The following is a 22,427-nucleotide window of genomic DNA, read 5'->3' on the forward strand; positions in this document are numbered from 1 at the left end:
TAAATCTCTCATAAATTTTACACCAACGTGGTCAATTTTTCAGAGTCGATAAGGACCAAGAAATCCTTCTGAACTAATAGAATGTATTTTATTCTCATGTTTGCACTGCAATAATGTTGATTATCTTCTAATTAAATTCGAATCAACGAAAGAATTTAATTTTGAAGAGTAGTTTTATGTCTTTCAAGTTAATTTATGAGTTTTATGTATTAATTCTATTTTCTGCCCAACGATGATGTAGAATTGATGCAAAAGCACCTTGTATGTTTTAATTTTAACCGACGAGATCACTCAGCTGCATGCCAACAGGCTGCAATGCTGGGCTATGTGAATGAAAAGGCTTGAGTTAAGCCAATTTTGGACTGTTTTTTTGTTAGTTTATTAATTTTCTGATTAAATTGGAACTAACGGAAAGATTTAATTAAAAAATAAAGTGTAAGTGAATATTTTAGTCGTCATGACTAAGTTTTCGTTACAGTAAATAGTATATGTTTTTTCCATCATTATGATAAGAGTTGCAATAAGTAACATACATGTCTAATTTGACCAACATTGGATTAAGCAAGCGTGTCTGTATATAGATTTATCCCACACTGCGAGAAGTTAGGGCAGCTCTTATGCTGTAACACTCTCGGTATTACACTGTAAATCTTTTGCTAAAACATGTCATGAGCATCATGGTTGTGTATTAATGCATGTGATATAGCATGTAAATCAATTTCTGTAACTTAAAATGATCATCAGAAACGCAAAACGAAAGCTACATTTCATAGTCAAGTTATATCACTTAGGGTTTTAAATTAATTTTTATTAAGCGAAAACACTATAGAATGTATATACGGAATTTTAGTAGAATTAGAAGTATGAACCTTGTAGATGGTGATGAAATACCTGCGGTCGATAAATAAATTCACTAGCTAGCATACTTAATAGCTTGGAAATCGAATTTGACGAGAACCCGATCAAGACTTAGTCGATTTCGTAAGTTTGAAAAGGGTTTGACGAAGCCATGTTTAATAATTTTTGTAGGAGAATGGGGTTAAGTAGTGGGGTGGTTTTAGGGCTGGTTTTAATAGCTCAATATGCCCTCTTATGAATGGAATAGGTGGTTTAACAACTGAAGCATCGAATTATGTTTTTGGGACACTTTAAAAATCATGCGTGGCACGTTCCCGGCCAATTTCAACGTCTAGACGCGGTCACCATGCCTCGGCAATCGACGCTGCTGCGTCAGCCACCCGGTGCACGTGCGCACGCACCACTGCACTAGCCTGGCCGCTCTGCCCCATGGTGTCCTTGTCGTTGCCGTCGTGGGCCAGTCGCTCTGGCCGGTCCATTGCCGCCTAGATAGCCCATCTCACGTTGTCACCGCCACACCATGGACCGTCGTCGTCCTGTCACCATCGCGCCACAGCACGCGCATGTTTCTCTACGCTGCGTCATCATGTCAGGCGCACAGCGCGCATAGGCGCGTGGCACCCCCATGTGCTGCTGCTCTGCCTAGCGTTCGCGTCCCGCCAAGGCGACATAGCGCCCTGCTGGCCTCGCACTGTGCCGCATGTGGAGCTGTCGTCCTCTAGCCTTGTCCTCGTGTGTTAAATGGCTTCACAACGCGTCGTGCCATCTCATCCCTACATCTCTCGTGCCATCTCTCGCGCGCACTGCTGCGGCCGCCTAGGACGGCAGGTGAGACCGAGCTGCGCCTGAGTCAAATTCACCACGCGTGGTCACTACCAGAGCAATTACTCATGCCAGGCACTGGTGTTGGAGCCCTGCTACCGCCCCAGTCACCTCCGACCTTCAATTGAGCCTGGCCATACTTCAATTGGCCATTTCCCCCTCTGTCGTGCCATTAAGGCCGGAACCGGCCGCGACTGTGGACAGCTACCCGCCGCACCACCTCTCGCCAATTCGCCTCCACCACGAGTTTTACCTTGATCCCCTCCATCCCGTGCGCACCCCCACTTCCACCGCCACTGCTGTAACACCCTTGGTGTTACACTGTACAATCTTTTGCTAAAACACTGCATGTGCATCATGTTTATGTGATAGTGTATGAAATATACTGTGTAAATCAATTTCTGTGACTCAAAATATTCATTAGAAACGTGAAACGAATGTTATATTTCATGACGCGTTATGTCACTTAGGTTTCTAAATGAATTTTTATTAAACGAGAATGCTATAGAACGCATAAATGAAACTTTAATAAAGTTTGTAGTACAAACTTCATAGGTGGCAGTGAAATACTTGCGGTCGAGAACGGGGTTCGCTAGATAGCTTACTTAATAGCTTGAAAATCACATTCGACGCGAAACTATTTAAGACAGCCGAAATTCCTTAGTCGAACAACGCTTTGACAAAGCTAGGTTTGGGAATTTTTGTAGGCGAATTGAATTGAGAAGCAGTGTAATTTCATGGTTGGTTTTAGTAGTTTGACATACCATCTCGAGCATTAAATAGTTGGTTTAGCAATGGGATCATTGAGTTGGATTTTTGAGCAGCTTTTAAAAAAACATGCATGGCACGTTACCGACGGCTGCTGCATTTAGACGTGGTCATCCTTTGCCTCGGCTTGGCGTGCTGCGCTAGTTCGCCAACATGCACGCTCACGCACACCGCACGTGTGCCACCGCACTGGCCGGGCATGCCGCTGGCTCCGCGATGTGGTCCACTGCCCCTGTTGCCGTGCCCCGGTGCGCGCTCACGCTCCCGCTCACGCACACACATGCACCACGCCAGCGGACTTGGCCACTCTGCCATTGCCGTTGTGTCGAGCTGTGTCACCGGTCGTGCTACGCTCCGACCGCCGCTCGCCCGGTTACTGCTGTCACTGACCCTTCATTGCTGCACGTGCATGGGGCTTGCCCCGCCTGCCTTCGCCATCACATCCGTGTTCGTGCGTTGCCATGCTACTGCCTCCTTGGACCGGTGCCAGCCACTGCGGCGCGTAGTGCCGAGCCACCATCGTCCTACGTGTTGTGGCGCTACGATCACACGTCGTCGTGCCGGCCTGATACGCGCATGGATCCATCACCCGTCGCGCTACCGTCCTTTTCCATTTTGTGATCGCGCCACGCCAAGCTCCCTATCCCGTCGCATTGAATCGCGTCGGCCGAGCCGCGCCAAGGCAAAACCCGCAGAGCTTGGCCCTGTCCTCGTAATTGCGCGCATCTGGAGCTTTGGTTTGGAGTCTAGCGTTGTGCCAAGACTACCACTGTTGTGGTCGTATGATGTTGGGGCATCAATTTGAGTTTTCCCCTCGCCGGCCACCGTAAGACCGAGTCGAATCGTCCATCCAATTAGCCTTGCGTAGTCCACCTCCTTCCAATTAACTGTACACCCAACTAGCCCTATTAGTTAGCCAGCGATTGGAGTCGTCCCGGTGAGCTTCCATCCTATAGTGAGGTAATGTGTGGCATTCTCCTCACAGCAGTCTGCCATGGCCATCGAGGTGGGTGCTCGGCTAGCGCGTCGCTCTGTGCTCCGTTGTTTCAATTGAGCGCTGCCTTTGCATTGTGTTGACTTGGTTGCCTTACCCATGTAACAGTTTTGCCGGTAGAGCAGCAGGTCATCGGGGACGCCATCGTCATGCTTGCCATGAACCAGAACGACCTCACGCTCATGGCCAACCACCCTGCCGAGCCCCGCGACTTCGTCCATGTTGTCCTTCGCGTATCTGGTGAGGCACCTTCGCTCCTAGGGTAGCGGTAGAGGCGTTGGGATAGGTTAATTCTCTGGCGTCGGTGTCACCATGGCCAAACCCCATCGTGGTGCATGGCCACGCCTCTATGCGGCACCATTCGTGGTGTTTATTACCTCTATCGAATGCGCTTATGATGAGGGATGTCTCGATGGTGAGTATTGCTGCCAAGGGGGTCTGTGCTCACCGGCGTTGGCCGGAGATGCCGTGGCCTCTGTTAAGTTCCGGCCAGGGACCTTGAAACGAGAATTCATAGTGAACCGGGGGTTAAGTGCGAGCGTCAAAGAGAGTGAAATAGTGAAAAGGACTACGGGTTCATTTAGTTGAAAGCCAGGGTCTCTTTTGCATAATCTTCGATGCGCGCGTGGGTCTCCCCGCATTAGGCCACTATCGCGCATGGGCCGAGCAGTGTGGGCCGTGCCGGTGTGCTGCGCATGCACGTGCGGGGCGCTGGAGTGGGCTGAGCCGCTCGCTCATGCGCCGCGTTGAGGAAATCAGTTTTTCATTTTCTAGTGACTTAACCAATATTTATTCAATTTAGTTTTGAGGTAAACTTTGAAAAAATGATAGTAAATGTTGTAGGTTTCTAAAAATAGTGAAACAAAATTTGTTAGGTTCACAAAAATGCTATCTATCTATTGGTGTAGTTAGTTTATTGTTAGCTATGATAGTGATAGATTCATAAATTCAATTTAGAAAGCTTAGAGTTATGTAGCTCAATGTTTGTAGCAATTTTTGTGGCAAATCGGTGATAGCTTTAGCCATGAAACTTTTACAGTAGTCTCATTAGATTATTGTGTGCTCACTGTAATTTTTGTAGCACTAGGGTAGGAGGATAAATATAGTAGCTAGTACTCCCTGTTTAATCATATATAGAATAAATCAGCATTAATAGTAAGAATACCTTTAGTGCTAAGATAATATATGTTATGCTCCATACTTGTTAGTGGTAGCAGTAGGTAACTTAGCACCTTAGTCGGTAGAGCTAGTTTAGTAGCTTGACAAATGTATTCTTATTTTAAGAGTAGCTGTTGTCGTATTACTAAGTGTTGCATCATCATTTCATGCATATAGATCATGAGTTGGTAGAGTTCGTGCCTGCAGACGAATAGGACTATGGGGAGGTCATTGAGGAGTACGAGGAGGAGATCCTCATGCAGAAGGGAGCCCCAAAGCCTTTTCGTGCTGACTTTGTTGACCCACCGCCTGCCCAAGGCAAGCCCCAATGCATAACCTGTATTTTTAATGATCACTGAATATATATATGATGTGCATTTATGTTACAAGCATTTTATGGAAACTATATGCATAAATATATCTACCTATGAGTCCTACTAGTATAGATCAGGTAACTGCTATGCTCAGGATTTTGGTAGAGTGAGTAACCTGCCATTACTCACAATAGGTGATAATTATGATCACTCATGATAAAATGGTGGAAAGGAAAAATGGTGACCGGGCAGGGATATGGTTTGGGTACTGGTGGGTGTAAAAGGTTGTGTCCTGCAGCCAACAGGGCATAGCTTGGTTACACTTTTTCCTATCTGTGTCAGTTAAGGACCGGCTGTTGCATTGGACGCTAGGCAAGTCGCAGACTTATTATCCCAAGCACATACTTGGGTATGGGCATAGGGAAGACATGTTGCTCACTTGTCGTGGGTTTCGGCTCTTTCTGGACCAACTGATTAGAGGCGGGGATGGTGGAGGTCCTTGCACCACACTGAGTCTAGGACTCAGGAGCGGGGGCTTAGAGTCCAAGTTTGGACGGGGACCTGGACCCCGAGATAGGAGGGTGATGAGTTGGTCCTGCTTGTGCTTGGGGTACAAGTAGGGCGTGTATTTTTGGGGTACCCAGCTAGGGGTATTGATTCACGAATCGTCAGGAAATCTGGTATGGCTTGTCTAAACTCTAGCATCGTAGTAAGAACTAAAAGATAAAAGATGAAGAAATAGAACTGATTGCTCAACTCTTGCTTGAAAGTAGAACAGATGCTTACATAGAATGACAAGATAATCAATTAATCATGGCTACTAATAATTACATAAAAAAGGACTCACTATTAGTATTGCTTTCTCCAAAAAGGAAACCAGCAAACCATAAAGCTTTGCATATCCCTTGGAGTCAGAAAATTATTCCCACTAGTCGAATAAATCTTGCGAGTATATTGTGTACTCAGGGTTTATTTACCCCTGTTGTAGATAATGCTTGAGGAGTATCGTTGTGTGAAGGATTCTTCTGGTGGGCACAGACAGATCCTTGTTCATTATTGATAGATGTTTATTTTAATTCCGCTGTTTAATATTCTGCGCTCTAACTTTGAAAATGTAATAATGTAATTTTTAAGAACTCTGGATGTATGAAATGGATTAAGTATTGTAACTCGTTCTCATTATTGGATCCTGCGGGAAAACGTGGATTATTTGGGCTCTCCCTTGGGGTCCCGACGGAATCCGTCCGATGTAGCTTGCTTTCGGGGTGCTTAGTGTCTAATGAAAGACGAGCGCCTCCGAAGGTGTGTTATTTTGGGCGGTCCTACTATAGTTGGTACCAGAGCCAATAATGAGTCTATGAGTTTCCTCACTCTTTTTCAAAATCTAAAATTTGACCAACAAAAGTTTTGCGAAAAGTAGGATACGATAAAATTATTTAAATAAGTATAAGCCCTAACAATATGGTCTATCTAGGATAGCGGCACTGATTTTATCTAATCAGTTTTCTGTAGGTACGCTGACTTACGCTGCGTAAGAATCGTTAGCAAAGCGAAAAGTGAGTGTGCAATGTGCCGAAAGTTTTGCGAATTGCCGCTATATTCTGGCTTGAGTGAGCGTACAGGCCGATGCATGCATCATGATAAGGAAATCTTACTTAAACTAAATTTCCCCTACACGTATAATTTGGATTAGTAAATTGATAGGATAACTAAAAGAATGCTTCAATAAATATCTAATCATTTCTTTAGTCTCTTATTCTTAATCTGGAGGGTTGTCCTAAATGGTTTGTTCCTATCTATTACAGATGAACCTGAGGTCCGGTCGTGGGAGCACCAGTGCTAGAGCGGGCCACGGTCTTGGTGAAGGCCAAGGTGAAAGTGGTTGGGGCAATGGGAACGGCAACGGGGAGAGTCATGAGGCTCCACTTCTGGCTCCTCCGCCATTGCCACCTCCGATGACTCATGTGGAGATGATGCGGAGATATTGGCTGCTCGTCGCGAGTCAGCCCATGCCATGGAGCTGCTGGCACAGGCTATCGGTGGCTTCGCCCGGGGAGGCCACAGAGGTAATGGTGGGAACGGGGGTGGTGCCCATGGTCCTAAGGGACCCTGCTCTTATTAGGATTTCTGAAAGACCCACCCACCCACGTTCATGCCGACAGGTGAGCCTTTGGATGCGGAGCATTGGCTAAGCATTTTGGAGCAAAAGTTTCTGCTGCTCACAGTAACTGAGGAGCAGAAGGTGCGCTTTGCAGCGCAACAGCTATTGGGATTTGCTAGTGCATGGTGGGACACATTCAATGCCATGTAGCCTACGGATCACCAGGTGACCTGGCAGGAGTTCACTGCGGCCTTTAGAGAGTATTATATTCCTGTTGGTGTTCTAAACAGGAAGTTGACAGAGTTTCTGGACCTTCGGCAAGGAAGCATGTCCGTGATGGACTATGTCAACAAGTTCAACCACTTGTCGCAGTATGCTAGGACTCATGTTGATAAAGATGAGAAGAAGAGAGACCGTTTCTATCGCGGCCTCTCTTGTATCTTGTAGAAATTATATACAGGAAATTATCAGACCTTTGGGGTGATGATGAACGCTGCTATTGCCATGGAGGGGTTGCAGCGTGACTCTCAGGTAGAATGGAAGCGCAAGCGGGTGGCTACTAGGTCTTCTAGCCACCCCTAGGCATAGAAAGTATAGGTTGTTAGGCCGGTGCCCTATCAATCTTTGGGTGGGCATTCGTTTCGACATCCTCAGCAGACTTTTCAGGCACCTTCCACTCAGTATCGTGCACCTACCCAGCAGGTGCAACATCAACAGCCCTAGGGACAACAGGTCCCACCTTGTCAAGGACTAGGGAACAAGCTTGGTGCTTGTTTCAAGTGTGGCAAGGAAGGCCACTATGTCCGAAAGTGTTCACAAAACTAGCCTACCTAGTCTGCTCAGCCCTCAGCTAACTCTCACCTGATCAAGCGGATAGTTATTAAGAAGAAAGTGTCAGTGAGCCGATCTGGACAGGTTAATTTCACGAAGGTCGATGAAATATTGCAAAAATAAAACCGGTGATGGCTGGTATGTTCACCATTGATTCCCATCTAGCTTTTGTGTTGTTTGATTCTGGTACATCACATTCATTCATGAGCATAGAATTTGCACACCGACACAATATACCTCTTATGGCTATACCTTTTACCTATAGAATCAGTACTCCGGGTGCGCAGCTGTGCGTTAATACTCGGACGGACATGGTGGGCTTAGTATTAGCCACTCATACTTACTGTCTCCTGTTTATGGTGCTGCCTGGGCAAGGCATTGATGCAATTCTAGGAATGAACTGGTTACGGGTATATGGGATAGTCTTGGATCTGAAGCAGAGAGTTGTTGAGTTACGGCTTCCTTCTTCTGAGGATAGGATGTCTCTTCTTATGCCCTCAGATCCAGCCTTACCTATTGCTGCTCATGCTGAAGCTTCTCCTGATCTTGCCTCTATTCCCATGGTCTGCGAGTTCCCGAATGTCTTTCCTAAAGATCAACCTGGGTTGCCACTAGATAGAGATGTGGAATTCTCCATTAAATTAGAGCCTGGCACTGCTCCTATCTCTCGACGCCCGAACCGCATGACCCCGAAGAAATTGGCTAAAATAAAGAAACTGTTAGAAGAGTTATTGAAAAAGGGATTCATCTATCCTAGCTCTTCACCATGGGGTTGTCCAGACATTTTTGTGAAGAAGGATGGCACTCTATGGATGTGTGTGGATTACCGCCCTCTCAACGCGGTAACCATTAAGAACAAGTATCCTTTACCTCATAATGATACTTTGTTCGATCAACTAGCTGGTGTCAAAGTGTTCTCCAAGATTGATCTTCGTTCAGACTATCATCAAATCAAGATTAGACCACAAGATATACCAAAGACAACTTTTTCTACTAGGTATGGGCTGTATGAATACCTAGTCACGTCTTTTGGTCTCACCAACGCTCCTGCATTCTTCATGTATCTCATGAATTCAGTCTTTATGCCGGAGCTAGACAAGTTTGTAGTGGTATTCATTAATAATATCTTGATATATTCCAAGAACAAGGAAGAGCATGCCCAACATCTTCGGATAGTACTAACTCGCTTGAGGGAACACCTGTTGTATGCTAAATTCAGCAAGTGTGAGTTTTGGTTGGATCAAGTGCAGTTTTTGGGGCATGTTTTGACACCTGACGGTATCTCTATAGACCCCAACAAGGTGCAAGATGTGCTAAATTGGAAGTCTCCCAAGTCAGTGCACTAGATTCATCAGTTCCTTGGTCTAGCTGAATACTATCGGCGTTTCATTCCAGACTTCTCCAAGATAGCTCAGCTAATGACCAAGCTGCTCCAAAAAGAAGCCAAGTTTGTTTGGAGTCCAGCCTATGAAGAAGCCTTCCAAGCTTTGAAGAAATTTCTTACCACTGCTCCTGTCCTGGCCCAACCAGATATTGACAGACCTTTTGATGTATATTATGATGCCTCGAAGACGGGGTTGGGATGTGTGCTTATGCAGGAGGGGCGTGTGATAGCTTATGCTTCATGCCAATTGAAAAAGCATGAAGTGAATTACCTCATCCATGATTTAGAGCTGGTTGTTGTGGTCCACGCTCTAAAAATTTGGAGGCGTTATTTGTTGGGCAACAAAGTACACATTTTTATAGATCATAAGAGCCTCAAGTATATCTTCACTCAGTCTGAGCTGAACATGAGGCAAAGGAGATGGTTGGAATTGATCAAGGATTATAACTTGGAGGTACATTATCACCCCAGAAAGGCCAACGTGGTGGCTGATGCATTGAGCCAGAAGTCATATCAGGTTGAAAGAGCACCTTTGTCTCTCAACCATGCTGAGGTGCTAGCTCACATTGCCTTAGTCTCAGGCTTACTTGAGCAGATTATTATGGAGCAAAGGAAAGATACTTTAGAAATTCCTCACATCAAGAAATTAATTGCCGAAGGGCGTAGTCCTCAATTTAGTATTAATGAGCAATGTGTAGTGAGGTACAAGGATAGATTGGTGGTTCCTTCAAATGAGGAGGTTAGAAGGAAGATTTTAAATGAAGCTCATCATTCAAAGTTGTCTATCCATCCTGGCAGTAATAAGATGTACCATGATTTGCGCCACTTATATTGGTGGTCCAATATGAAACAGGATATCACCCAGTACGTCGTGGAGTGCGACACTTGTGGGAGAGTTAAGGTAGACCACATGCATACCCCGGAATATTTGTAGCCCTTGCCCATTCCTGTTTAGAAATGGGAAGATGTTTCCATGGATTTCATTGTGGGTTTACCCCACACATTCAAGGGCTATAACTCTATTTGGGTCATTGTGGATCGCCTTACCAAGTAGGCTCATTTTCTCCTAGTTGATTCCAGATATCTAGCTAGGAAGTATGCCAAGCTGTACTTTGATTGGATTGTGACCCTATATGGAGTTCCTCTCACTATCGTCTCTGATAGAGGGTTCGTCTTTGTCTCCTGCTTTTGGGAGCAACTCCAGGAGTGTCTTGGTACTAGCCTCCTCCGAAGTTTAGCCTATCATCCACAGACTGACGACCAAATAGAAAGGGTAAATTAGGTACTTGAGGACATGTTGAGAGCTTGTGCTATTTCTTTTCCTGAGAAGTGGGATGAATGCCTGAAGTTAGCTGAGTTTTCTTACAACAATAGCTATCAAGAAAGTATTCGCATGGCACCATTTGAAGCTCTGTATGGAAGGAAGTGTAGGACACCACTTAACTGGGTTGAAGTGGGAGACCGTGGATATTTTGGACCTGATTTCATCAAAGAAGCTCGAGAGCAAGTCAGCATTATTCAGAGTCATTTGAAGGCAGCTCAGAGTCGATAGAAAGTTTATGCGGATAAGCGAAGAAGACCTTTGCAGTTTGTAGTTGGGGATTATGTGTACCTCAAGGTGTCTCCTATGAGAGGGTGCATCAGTTTGGTGTTAGTGGCAAGTTAGCCCCTCGATATGTGGGTCCTTACAAGATTTTAGAGCCGTGTGGCCCAGTTGCTTATCGTCTTCAACTTCTAGATATTTTATCGATGGTAATGATGTGCTCCATGTGTCTCAATTGAAGAAGTGTTTGCGTGTACCTGATGAAGCTGTGGAAATTGAAGGACTTTCCCTCTAGTCTAACTTGACTTATATTGAGCACCCTGTCAAGATTTTGGACAAAAAAGAAAGAGTGACAAGGAACAATGTGGTGAAATTCTACAAAGTTCAGTGGCAAAACCACTCGGAGGACGAAGCCACGTGGGAACAAGAGGACTATATCCTGAAGCATTACCCCCATCTTCTTTCTGGTTCATCGAGGTAGTTGTCCATATTGAAATGTAATTCTTATCTCTTTTCCCACACTAGACACATGAAATCTCAGGACAAGATTTTATTTTAGGGGGTAGATTTATAACACTCTCGGTGTTACACTGTAAATCTTTTGCTAAAACATGTCATGAGCATCATGGTTGTGTGTTAATGCATGTGATATAGTATGTAAATCAATTTCTATAACTTGAAACGATCATTGGAAACGCGAAACGAAAGCTATATTTCATAGTCAACTTATATCACTTAGGGTTTTAAATCAATTTTTATTAAGCGAAAACACTATAGAATGTATATATGGAATTTTAGTAGAATTAGAAGTATGAACTTTGTAGATGGCGATGAAATACCTATGGTCGAGAAAGGAATTCACTAGCTAGCATACTTAATAGCTTAGAAATTAAATTTGACGCGAACCCGATCAAGACTTAGTCGATTTAGTAAGTTTGAAAAGGGTTTGACGAAGCCATGTTTGATAATTTTTATAGGAGAATGGGGTTCAGTAGTGGGGTGGTTTTAGGGCTGGTTTTAATAGCTCAATATGCCCTCTTATGAATGAAATAGGTGGTTTAGCAATTGAAGCATTGAATTGGATTTTTGGGACACTTTAAAAATCATGTGGCATGTTCCCGGCCAATTTCAGCGTCCGGACACGGTCACCGTGCCTCGGCACTCGGCGCCGCTACATCAGCCGCCCGGTGCACGCGCACCACTGCGCTGCCCTGGCCGCTTCGCCCCGCAGTGTCCTTGCCATTGCCGTCATGGGCCAGTAGCTCTGGCCAGTCCGCTGTCGCCTGGATCGCCCGTCTCGTGTTGTCACCGCCGCGGCATGGACTGCCGCCGTCCCGTCACCGCGTTGCTTCGTGCCGTCGTCGTCGCACCATAGCACGCACACCACAATGTCACGTCGGGCGCACAACGCGCGCAGGCGCGTGGCACCCCCACGTGCTGCTGCTCTGCCTGGCGTCTGTGTCCCGCCGAGGCGACAGCGCCGCTGCTGGCCTCGTACTGCGCCGCACGTGGAGCTGTCGCCCCCTCGCCTTGTCCTCGTGTGCTAAATGGCTTCACGACACATCATGCTGTCTCGTCCCAGCATCTCTCACGCGCACTGCTGCGGTCGCCTGGGACGGCAGGTGGGACCGAGCTGCGCCCGAGTGAAATTCGTCGCGCGTGGTCACTACTAGAGCAATTACTCATGCCAAGCGCTGGTGTTGGAGCCCTGCTACCGCCCTAGTCACCTTTGGCCTTCAATTGAGCCCAGCCATGATTCAATTGGTTGTTTCCCCCTCCGTCGTGCCATTAAGGTCGAAACCAGCCGCGACTGTGGATAGCTACCCGTCGCACCACCTCTCGCCAATTCGCCTCCACCACGAGTTCCGCCTTGATCCCCTCCATCCCATGCGCACCCCCACTTCCACTGCCACTGCCTTCCCGACGCCGCGGATATTGTCGTTCCACCCCCACCGTCGTGGAGCTTGTTGTGCGCACATGGCCGGACACACCCAGTCTGTCCCCGGACAAACCTCCACCACAGCAGCCACCAGGGTATGCTAATGGTGCTTTAGGGTTAGCTATAGCTCATTGCGGTGACTTTGAGTGGCCGGCGTGGTCGTGCCGCCGTCGCGCGTGGCCGTGTGTCGTGGCCACTATTGCCGTGAGTTTTACTGTCCCTGTAACATCGGCTAGAGTAGGCTCTTGGGTCGTAGGTGTTGTTCGGCTCGCTAGCTTGGGTGGGGAGAGGCTAGGTTGGCCAACGTGACCACCCTATGCCAGCGCCGCCGCGCCGGTGCGCGCGCGGGTGCCCGAGGGTCTGGCCTCGGTGAAGACAGAATATTCCAAGGGTTAGATTACTTAAGTACTGACTGTAGGAATAGTGTCACGGGTCTCAGGGTGATTCACCGGTAGGTCAAGGGGGTTTTCGCATAATTGATCGGTGCGCGCGGGCCTTCCTGTCGTGGGCCGTCGACGCACAGTTGGGCCGCATCGCGTGGGCCGCGCTGGTGGGTCGCGTGTGCGCGCGCGCTGCGCGGGGGTGGGCCGAGCCGCTCGCGCGATGGGCCGCACGGATGAATTCCGATTTTTCATTTTTCCAGGGAATTAGTAAATGATTATTCAATTTAGTTTTGAGCTGATCTTTGTAAAATTATAGTAAATTCTGTAGGTGTTCAAAAATAATGAAATAAAATTTGTTAGGTTCACAAAAATGCTATCTATCTATTGGTGTAGTTAGTTTACAGTTATCTGTGATAATGATAGCTTCATTAATTCATTTAGGAAAGCTTAGTATTATTTAGTTTAATATTTGTAGGAATTTTTGTCAAATTGATGATAGATTTAGCCATAAAATTTTTACAATAGGTTCATTAAATTATTATGTGCTCACTATAAATTTTGTAGCCCTAGAGTAGGTTGATAAATAGAGTAGCTAGTACTCCTTGTTTTATCATATATAGAGTAAATCGATATTAAGAATATGGATTCCTTTAGTTGCTAAGTTAATACATGAAATGTTTCATACCTGTTTAGTGGGAATGATAGGTAACGTAGCGTCTTAGTTGGTAGAGCTAGTTTAGTAGCTTGATAGATGTATTTTATTTGAAAAGTCATTGTTGCCGTATTATTAAGTGTTGCGTCATCATTTCATGTATGTAGATAACGAGTTGGTAGAGTTCATGCCTACGGACAAACAGGACTACGAGGAGGAGATTCTTGTATAGGAGAGAGCCCCAGAGCCATCAGTTACTGACTTTGTTGACACCACGCCTGCCCAAGGCAAGCCCCGGTGCATAACCCCTATTTTTGAATGATCATGGAATATATATATATGTGTGTGTGTGTGTGTGTGTGTGTGTGTGTGTGTGTGTGTGTGTGTGTGTGTGTGATATGCATTTACGTTACAGGCAAAGCCATCCTTCGGATGTTGGGCAAGGCGAAGTCAACCCTCGGGGGTCAGCCACGGCGGAGCCAGCTCTCAGACGTCGGGCGAGGCGGAGGCATCCCTCGGGAGTCAGCCTAAGGCGTTCCAAACCCTCAGGGGTCGAACGAAACGAAGCCTACGGCCTTGGTGGTTTGGACGAGGCGGGGCCTACTGGGAAATGTAGTCGCGTTCTTGATCGCTCTGATGAATTTAGCGTTGATGGGTATCAACTCCTTTTCTTTGGGTACCGTACTATTGGTCCCCGACAAAGATGAACGTGACCGTCGGAGGAGTACAACGGTCACAACAATGATACCCCTAAGTAGAAAAAAGCTAAATTCCTGGACTTTTTACAGTTCCGATAGGAAATAGCGTAGTCAGCCAGAATTCATACTGGACGAGCCTCAAAGATATTAAGACGGTGCTTAAAGCGTCATATAAGGTTTTAACAGATTAAACCCAAATAAAAAATTTGAAGCTACACTATCTTTATAGAAGATGGAATAATATGGGGGAGCATGGTATGTGAAGGTATGTAGAGACCTAAGACTTGAAGAGGAGAGAGACTACATGTCCACTCCAGTGATTCAAGAGCAACAAATTTCTCAATACCTGTTGATGTTGTATGACTTACACAACATCTGTTGTTAGTTCTTCAGAAAAAATGAATAATGTAAACAAGGATCTTGTGATACAAGAGCCTGTAGAATTAATTGTCTCTTGGCAATGAAGAGCAACAGCCCCATATGAAAGTGCAAGTAGCTGAGGCCCCAGAAGGTCTCAAAGAATTAGTAAACCAATTTTTTTATGACTATGAAGTCTATGTTAGTGAAGAAATTCAAATGAAGGGTGATCCCACCTTATTTGAAGAAGTCATGAGAACCGTTTACTCGTCTAAATGGCAAGAAGCTATGGAAGCTAAAATGAATTCGATGAATACCAACGATGTTTGTGATTTAGAAGAAATTCCTAATAGAGCCAAAACAGTAGGCTATGAATGGGTCTATAAGACAAAATGTGACTCCAAAGGAAATATGGAAAAATATAAAACATGACTTGTAGCAAAAGTCTTTACGCAAAGAGAATGAATAGATTACAATGAGATTTTTTTTCTCTAGTCTCATGCAAGGATTCTTTTAGAATCATAATGGCGTTAGTGGCACATTACGATTTAGAGTTACATCCGATGGATGTAAAGACGGCATTCATCAACGGGAATTTGTATGAAAAACATTTACATGGCACAACCCAAAGGTTTTGTCGTGAAAGAAAAAGAACGTATGGGAAGTCGTCTGCAGAAATCCATTTATGGGTTAAAACAAGTCTCTAGACAATAGTATTTGAAGTTGATGAAACAATAAGAAAGTTTAGGTTTAAAGAGAATGAGGAGGACAATAGCGCTTATGCAAAAGTTCAAGAATAGAAAATTCATTTTCCACATCCTGTGTATAGATGACATCCTACTCACTAGTAGTGATGTTAATATGCTATTGGAGAAGAAGTTCTTGTCCTAAAGTTTCAACATGAATGATCATGGTGAAGGGTCATTGGTTCTAGAAATTAAAATTCACCGAGATAGAAGAAAAGGGGTATTAAGCCTATAGCATAGGCATAGCTAGAAAAGATTCTAAAGTAATAAAGTATGCATGCGAGTAAACCTACGCCTGCTCCTATAGTCAAGGGTAATAGATTTGGAAACTTTCAATGTTCCAGGAACCGATATGAGATCGATCAAATGAACATGGTTCCATATACTTCAACTGTTGGAAGCTTAATGAGTGTACAAGTAAGAACTTACCCTGACATAGCTCACGTATCCGGGATGTTTTGGCAGAAGTCCAGTCTAGATATAGATCACTGGAATGGAGTTAAGAATGTCTTGTAATTTTACGAAGTATTGTAGGCCTCATGTTGAGTAAGATAGAACAGGTACTCTCAAATAGTTGTGGGTACAAATGTTAAACTTCGGCGAGATATGTAGTGAAATCCACAGTAGTAGCTAACACTCGCAGTTGGAGTTTTATTGTGGAAAAGCTTCAAAAAAATAGTCGTGGTATCATCAATGATGGATATCCATAGTATAGCTTGTCATGAGGCTTCAGGAACAGACAAAAGGTGGTTAAGGGAATTTGTACCCGGATTTAACAATGGTAGACAACAACAATAACCATTTAAAGTACTCTTATGACAATAGGTCAAGTGTGCTGCCAAACACATTGACATTAAGTTATATGTTGTAAAGGAGAAAATCCAAAATCATTTTGAAATCATTGAGCATATAAGTACCGAGCAAGTACTTGCGGATCCGCTTATCAAAGGCTAACCACCTAGTGCATTCAGAGAACACACAGTCGACATGGGTTTACGAGAAAGCCTATGATTTCTAGATAATAAGGGCCTAGTAGAGAATTTGTTTCAAAACAGAGAGGTGTATTGTAGTTGTTAACCTAACGGTACAAACTGTTATGACGAGGCATGCTCTATGCACTAATCTGTGATGGAATGGGAAAGAAATAAAGTGAAATAAGTTTAAGTCATAAGGTGAGATCAAGGGAGAGAATGTTAGATTGATCTCCACCCGGCTCGGTCCAACGATCGAGTTGGACCCTGACTCGCGCCCTGATCGGGGGCGCCCAGCCGTTCTCCTGGATGGTGGGCCCCCATCATGCAGCGCTGTGAATAGGAGGTAGGGGCTGGGGCTCGAGACACGAGGTTCACCGTGGCCGCCAATTTCAATCGACATCCTAACCCAAGTCCGATTGAGAGGGCGCGCTGTGAGCGATGGGAAGCTCCACCGCTTTCGTCGCCGCCATTGGGCCACGCCTTCGCCACTACCTTCGCCACCGCCCTCACCACTGGATCTACGCCACCGGGACGAGCACCTCAGCACCTTCATCGGAGCCACTCACCCCGGCGTCGACCTTGCCACCGACTCCATGGCCTCCTCCTCTGCCAAGCCTACGGATGGACGGTAACATGTCCTTTTTCCCCATCTCTTCTCTCCCTCTCTTCTCCAGTACTTGTTCTAGGTGATTTTATCCCAAATGCAAGTTTACACCCGCTAGATCTGCAGCTAAGTGATCATAATCTACTATCAGGATTTGATATAAGACAAGATTTGTGCCATCAAAATTCAAAAGTCACTCATGCATTTATTTCCTTGTGGGGAGGAGATATGATGGTACATCAATCAAATCAAAGGATATATAAGGGGGTGTTTGAATCCAGCTACTAAAATTTAGGAGGTGTGTCGGAAGGATGTTATATGGGGTGTTCGAATACTAATAAAAAAACAAATTACATAATCCGTCAGTACCCCACGAGACGATTTTTTAAGCTTAATTAATCCATCATTAGCACATGTTTACTGTAGCAAAATATTGTCAAATCATGGACTAATTAGGCTTAAAAGATTCGTCTCACAAATTAGTCATAGAATATGCAATTAGTTTCGTAATTAGTCTATATTTAATACTCCATGCATGTGTCCAAACATCTGATTGGACAGCGACTAAAATTTAGGAGGGGCAACCAAACACCCCTTAAGACGGTCTTAGCAACCTCCGAAAACCTATCTGCTTTCTAGGATGATCATGCTCAAAAACTTTTTAAAGATGAGCGTTCCTCAGTTATTATGCATTCATAGGCACCTCAGAAGAAAAATGAACCCCCACCTCCGATGGTGGATCATGAGTTACTTGTTTAATATATGGTACCATTTTCATGTACTTACACTGCCCCAAGATTCAATAAAGACCCAAAAATTTCCACCACAATGCACCAGAAACTCCCCAAATTACAGCATTGAGTGCGGCTGTTATAAAACCCAGCTTGAATACATCTGGAAGGTCAACATACCCCGCTGCACAAGGAAAACATCAGGTTACTCAGCAGAACAAATATTAAAGCTTTATTAAAGCCCTTTATAAGGATCACCTAACTAATAAAACAAGCAAAGAATTTTCTTCATATGTCTATGCGCAGCAGCTTGTGCTTTCATTTCATTATAAGGCTCCATTTGAATTATCATTTTGTTGTGTCCACAAATATGAAGGTAGTTTTCATGATCAAATACAATGTCATACCTAGCGAAATAGAAATTGATGCTAGAGAAGGATTTAGTAAATTGAATCAACAAAAAAGAACAAAAATGGTGCATCAAAATGTGTTCTACACATTGCAATACCAGCAGAAGCTAGCCAGTTAATTAACTACTCCATAAATCGGTATTGAAAACCAGGCTCGAAACAAGTATGGAATGGTACCAAACCAACGCGGTGGATTGCAAGCAAACTTGGAAAATATGTATTCAACAAAAGAGGTGGAAAAGCACAATTACCTCCAAAGTATACTGCAGATTGCCCGCTGCTATAGTGTGTTAGTGCTCCAAAGAGGTTTGCATTGTATGCCAAAGCAAGTGCCGACATTACAGCTGGCACACCAGCTGCTAAATGCATGGCAAGAAATGCCGAGTATAAAGCTCCAACATGTGCAGTTTGGCTTGCAAATATATAGTGAATTAAGAAGTACGAGGCCTGAAGAACACCAAATGCTGCAGGCCAGCTCAATGAGAAAGATTGAAGAACCTTGGCAACACAATTCGACATCCAGGACACAATCCCGAGGTTAGTAAGCTGCCCAGCCAAACCAACTAAAATAGCAAACCAAGCTAGGGTGTCCCATGCAGACTTCTCATTCAAACAATCCTCCCAGTTCAGCACTCCAAGCAGAAGAAGTATTGAGAGTCCAATCATTGCAGCAACAACGCTGGATACGCCAATAGCTTCCCTGCAATATCAGAAACAGGATAAGCCTTTTTTGTTCCTCATCAATAAAAAAAGGAAAACTGAATACTTTTGAACCATATTGACTCTTGGCCATAAAGAAAAAAAAATATTTTAGCTGTCTCCACAATCATGAGTGGAACCACAGACTAATAAAGGAAGTTTTCTGGGGAAAACACACAGAACAATGCTGTTTACACCAATTGAGTGCTGCTCAATGCTTTGTGATGTGAACATTATCACAATGACTACTACAGCAAGCACCAGTCAAGAAAGATACTTGTGCTCTTGTGCTGTGTGTATATATACTTACTTGCGTGATTCCAAGAACAGTGTAAACGGTGAAACTAAATACAAAAATTCAGTTACTGAACGTTTAGCTTCAGATTGCAAGTCAATTCATGGGGAAAATCCTCTTTAAAAAGAAAAATCTTACCCAAAAATCCATAGTGATACTGCAAGAAGCATCGTTGCAATCATGACCCATTCATTTTTTGTTACCGGACCCATTAACCTTAGTTTTTCGGCAGCTAATGCTGGGGCTTCAGGAGTGTCCTTTATTTCTGGGGGGAATATTTTGTAAATCAAATAAGGAGTCGCTAAAAGCCCAAGAAGTGCTGGTACGCTAGCAACCTTGAACCAAGTAATCCATGGGTTTCCGATATTAACACCAATCTCCTCTGCTAACTTCAGACACAACAGGTTCTGTGCAGCCGCTGTCAAGAAGAGAGCACTGGAGTTGGCAGCTGCCTGTCAATCAAGCATCAGAAACCAGCACAGAAAATCCATTGATCAACGTTTAAAATACACAATGATTAAGAAGCGAAAACATAACTAGTACAACTACAGAGGACACAAGTCCACATAAACAGAAACAACATATAAGAACACTTGCAGGTTGAGGCTAATTTCCAATTCAAATGTGAGATTTCAATTTGTTCAAAGAAAAATATCTGTACCCACAATTAGTTTGTGCTAAAACAAATGGATATCTCATTGCTGCATTGATTAATTATGGTTGTATCTTAGCACATCAAAATTATCCTTACAAGTGCACCCTTCGCGTCAAATCATAATGCTTACTTAGTTTGAGTGCGCACAAATATTAAGAACCTTACAGATCAAGAAAATTACCATTGCTCCCTCCTATAAACACATTGAGAGTAGTCGCGAATGCAGGGTGCGGTAGACAAAGAAGCGACAGATTATAGTAAAAAAGGGAAAATAAAAACAATTTACATTCACGAATATCTGATATAACAGCGGGATTCATCAGACTATTAACATCTTAATATAAAACTGCACGCATCTGCATCATCCAGCATTCAAGCGCAGCGTTTATTACCTGTAGCTGAGATTGCACAAGATAAGAGCCGAGTTTCTTCGCCGATGGGTCGTTGGGCTTGCTTCCCGACGAGAGCGACAGCGACTTGACGATGGGAAGGAAAACCCCTCCTGCCCTGGCCGTGGTGCTAGGCATGGCAGGCGAGATGAAAGCCTCGCTGATGGCAAGCCCATAGGATAGGCCCAAAGTGCTGCGCCCCAGCCATTTGACAAAGTAGGTGGCGACGCGGTCGCCGAGGCCGGTCTTGACGAAGCCGCGCGCGAAGAAGAAGGAGATGACGATGAGCCAGATGACCTCGTTAGTGAACGCCCCGAACGCGGCGGTGAAGGGGAGCGTGCGCGTGGCGACGGTGGCGGTGAGACCGAGGAATGCCCACGCACCGACGGGGAGAGGGCCGAGGACGAGCCCCGCGATGGTGGAGAGGAAGATGGAGAGGAGCTGCCATGCCTCCGGGGTTACCTCGGCCGGCCGCGGCACGAGGAAGCGGACGGCGAGGCCGGCGGCGAGCGAGATGAAGAGGGGCAGCGGCTTAGCACCGCCCGATGCCGCCGGCTGCGGCGGCTTGGTTGCCGCTTGAGAGGCCGATGCGGAGGCGAGGAGCGGGGGCAGGTTGCGGCGAGGGATAGGTGAGGGGTGGGAGGAGATGCGGGGTGAGAGGGAGAGGGGATTGGGGTAGGGATGGAGGTGCAGATGGCGGCGGCGAAGGTGGCTATGGGGGGTCGGGAGAGGGAGAGCCGGGCAGTGGGTGACGGCGAGCCGGAGGCTCGCCATTGGCGGCGGCGGCGAGCGGGAATAGGCAGCGGGATGGGCAGTGGTGGCTGCAGTCGTCGGAGAGCAACAGCTAAGATTTGTTTTTGTTTGCTTTGTTTTAATAAAACGGGGAGACTGGAGAGGCGTGATCTGTCAGGGTGCTCCTGACAGCTGGAAGTGTACTAGTGGGACCACAATGTCAGTTTCTCTACTGTACGTTGTGAAGTCCGTAACCTTTCTGTTTGACAGATCATCACAGGTTTTGTTTCAGGAATCGGCCTGGGCCCCATGGGCAGTGAGAGGGTAGATTGGGATCGTCAGGTGTGGCTGTGTGGTTCAGATGTTGATTTTGGGCGGAATCTATGGTAATGGGTAGGACGTGGACGTGCATCAGTGGCCACGTCATATCTCGCGGTCACCGCCTCTGCATGTTCCGTCATAGGTACCCTTCCTTCTCAGGCTCAAAGAGTCGAGATAGCCCCCCCTAAACAAGAAGCTGCTTATTATTTCTACGATGGCGAATAAAGCAAACCAAAATGCGCAACGGCTTTCACGCTAGTTGCTACATCCGTTGTTTGTTTACGATGCATAAATCAACCTCTTGTTCAGACGGTAATCCTGGTAGAGTCTCACGGAAGACGTCGGTAAATTTTGACTCCTCTATTCTTTTAGGTGTCACTATGCTATTTACGCCGATCAGACTTTTTAGAATTTTAATTAAGTTTATAAAAAATATTAACAGCATTTATATATTTAAATAAGTTTGTTATAAAAATAGATTTCATAATCTATCTAATGATATTAATTATGTATCGTAAACATTAATGTTCCGCTATTGTTTTGGTTTCGTTGGCATTATTATTATACTTTGTTGCTTGTACTGCTAGAGGTAAACTTACCACTTATTTCATCTCTCAAAAATCATACTCATTCTCACCCATCATTTACCATCATCGTCGACTTTCTCCTCCTCTCCTCCTCATGCTCTAGCTCCAAGTTGTGCTTGTGTGAATCGGTTTGCACCACAAAGTTCAACGAAAGAAACTCATTGATACCATAGTTGCCGAGGAAAGATCTGGTAGCCATCTTTTTCAAGCAATGGTGGACGTCCTCAAGGACCAAGGCACGCGGGGTGAACTCTTGCTCGACTTAAATGCCCATCTCACCTTTGTTATGTCTACGGATTCTTAGTGGCAGAGCTTGAGGTGTTCGCGGCTTCGTGCTAGGCCGCCCTATCATTGCTCTCAACCTAGGGTTTTATGCATCGATGACAAGTGTAGAGATGCTTGCCACTGCACACATGAGCTTTGTTCTGGCGCTACCAACCAGTACACATGGCCAGAAGTGTGGGAGGTTGGAAAAGCATTCA

At 45.2% G+C, this 22,427-nt stretch overlaps 1 protein-coding gene across 2 annotated transcripts; it reads right to left on the reverse strand.

The window, feature by feature from the left end:
• Positions 1 to 16,158: 16,158 nt before the first annotated feature.
• On the reverse strand, positions 16,159 to 21,148 carry LOC136472614 (dicarboxylate transporter 2.1, chloroplastic-like). 2 transcript variants are annotated; one of them, XM_066470320.1, is made up of 5 exons: positions 20,309 to 21,148; positions 19,400 to 19,713; positions 18,519 to 18,967; positions 17,913 to 18,041; positions 16,159 to 16,275 (listed from the first exon to the last, which is right to left on the reverse strand). In XM_066470320.1, the coding sequence occupies exons 1-4, from the start codon at positions 21,077 to 21,079 to the stop codon at positions 17,926 to 17,928; spliced, it is 1,650 nt and encodes a 549-aa protein (XP_066326417.1). In that variant the 5' UTR covers positions 21,080 to 21,148; the 3' UTR covers positions 16,159 to 16,275; positions 17,913 to 17,925. The 2 variants fall into 2 exon arrangements, with proteins under 2 accessions (XP_066326417.1, XP_066326416.1); XM_066470319.1 differs by lacking the exon at positions 16,159 to 16,275 and having other exon boundaries at positions 17,834 to 18,041.
• Between the last annotated feature and the right edge of the window lie 1,279 nt (positions 21,149 to 22,427).

The sequence above is a fragment of the Miscanthus floridulus genome, chromosome 8, assembly GCF_019320115.1.
Source record: "Miscanthus floridulus cultivar M001 chromosome 8, ASM1932011v1, whole genome shotgun sequence".
NCBI classification, from domain to species: domain Eukaryota; kingdom Viridiplantae; phylum Streptophyta; class Magnoliopsida; order Poales; family Poaceae; genus Miscanthus; species Miscanthus floridulus.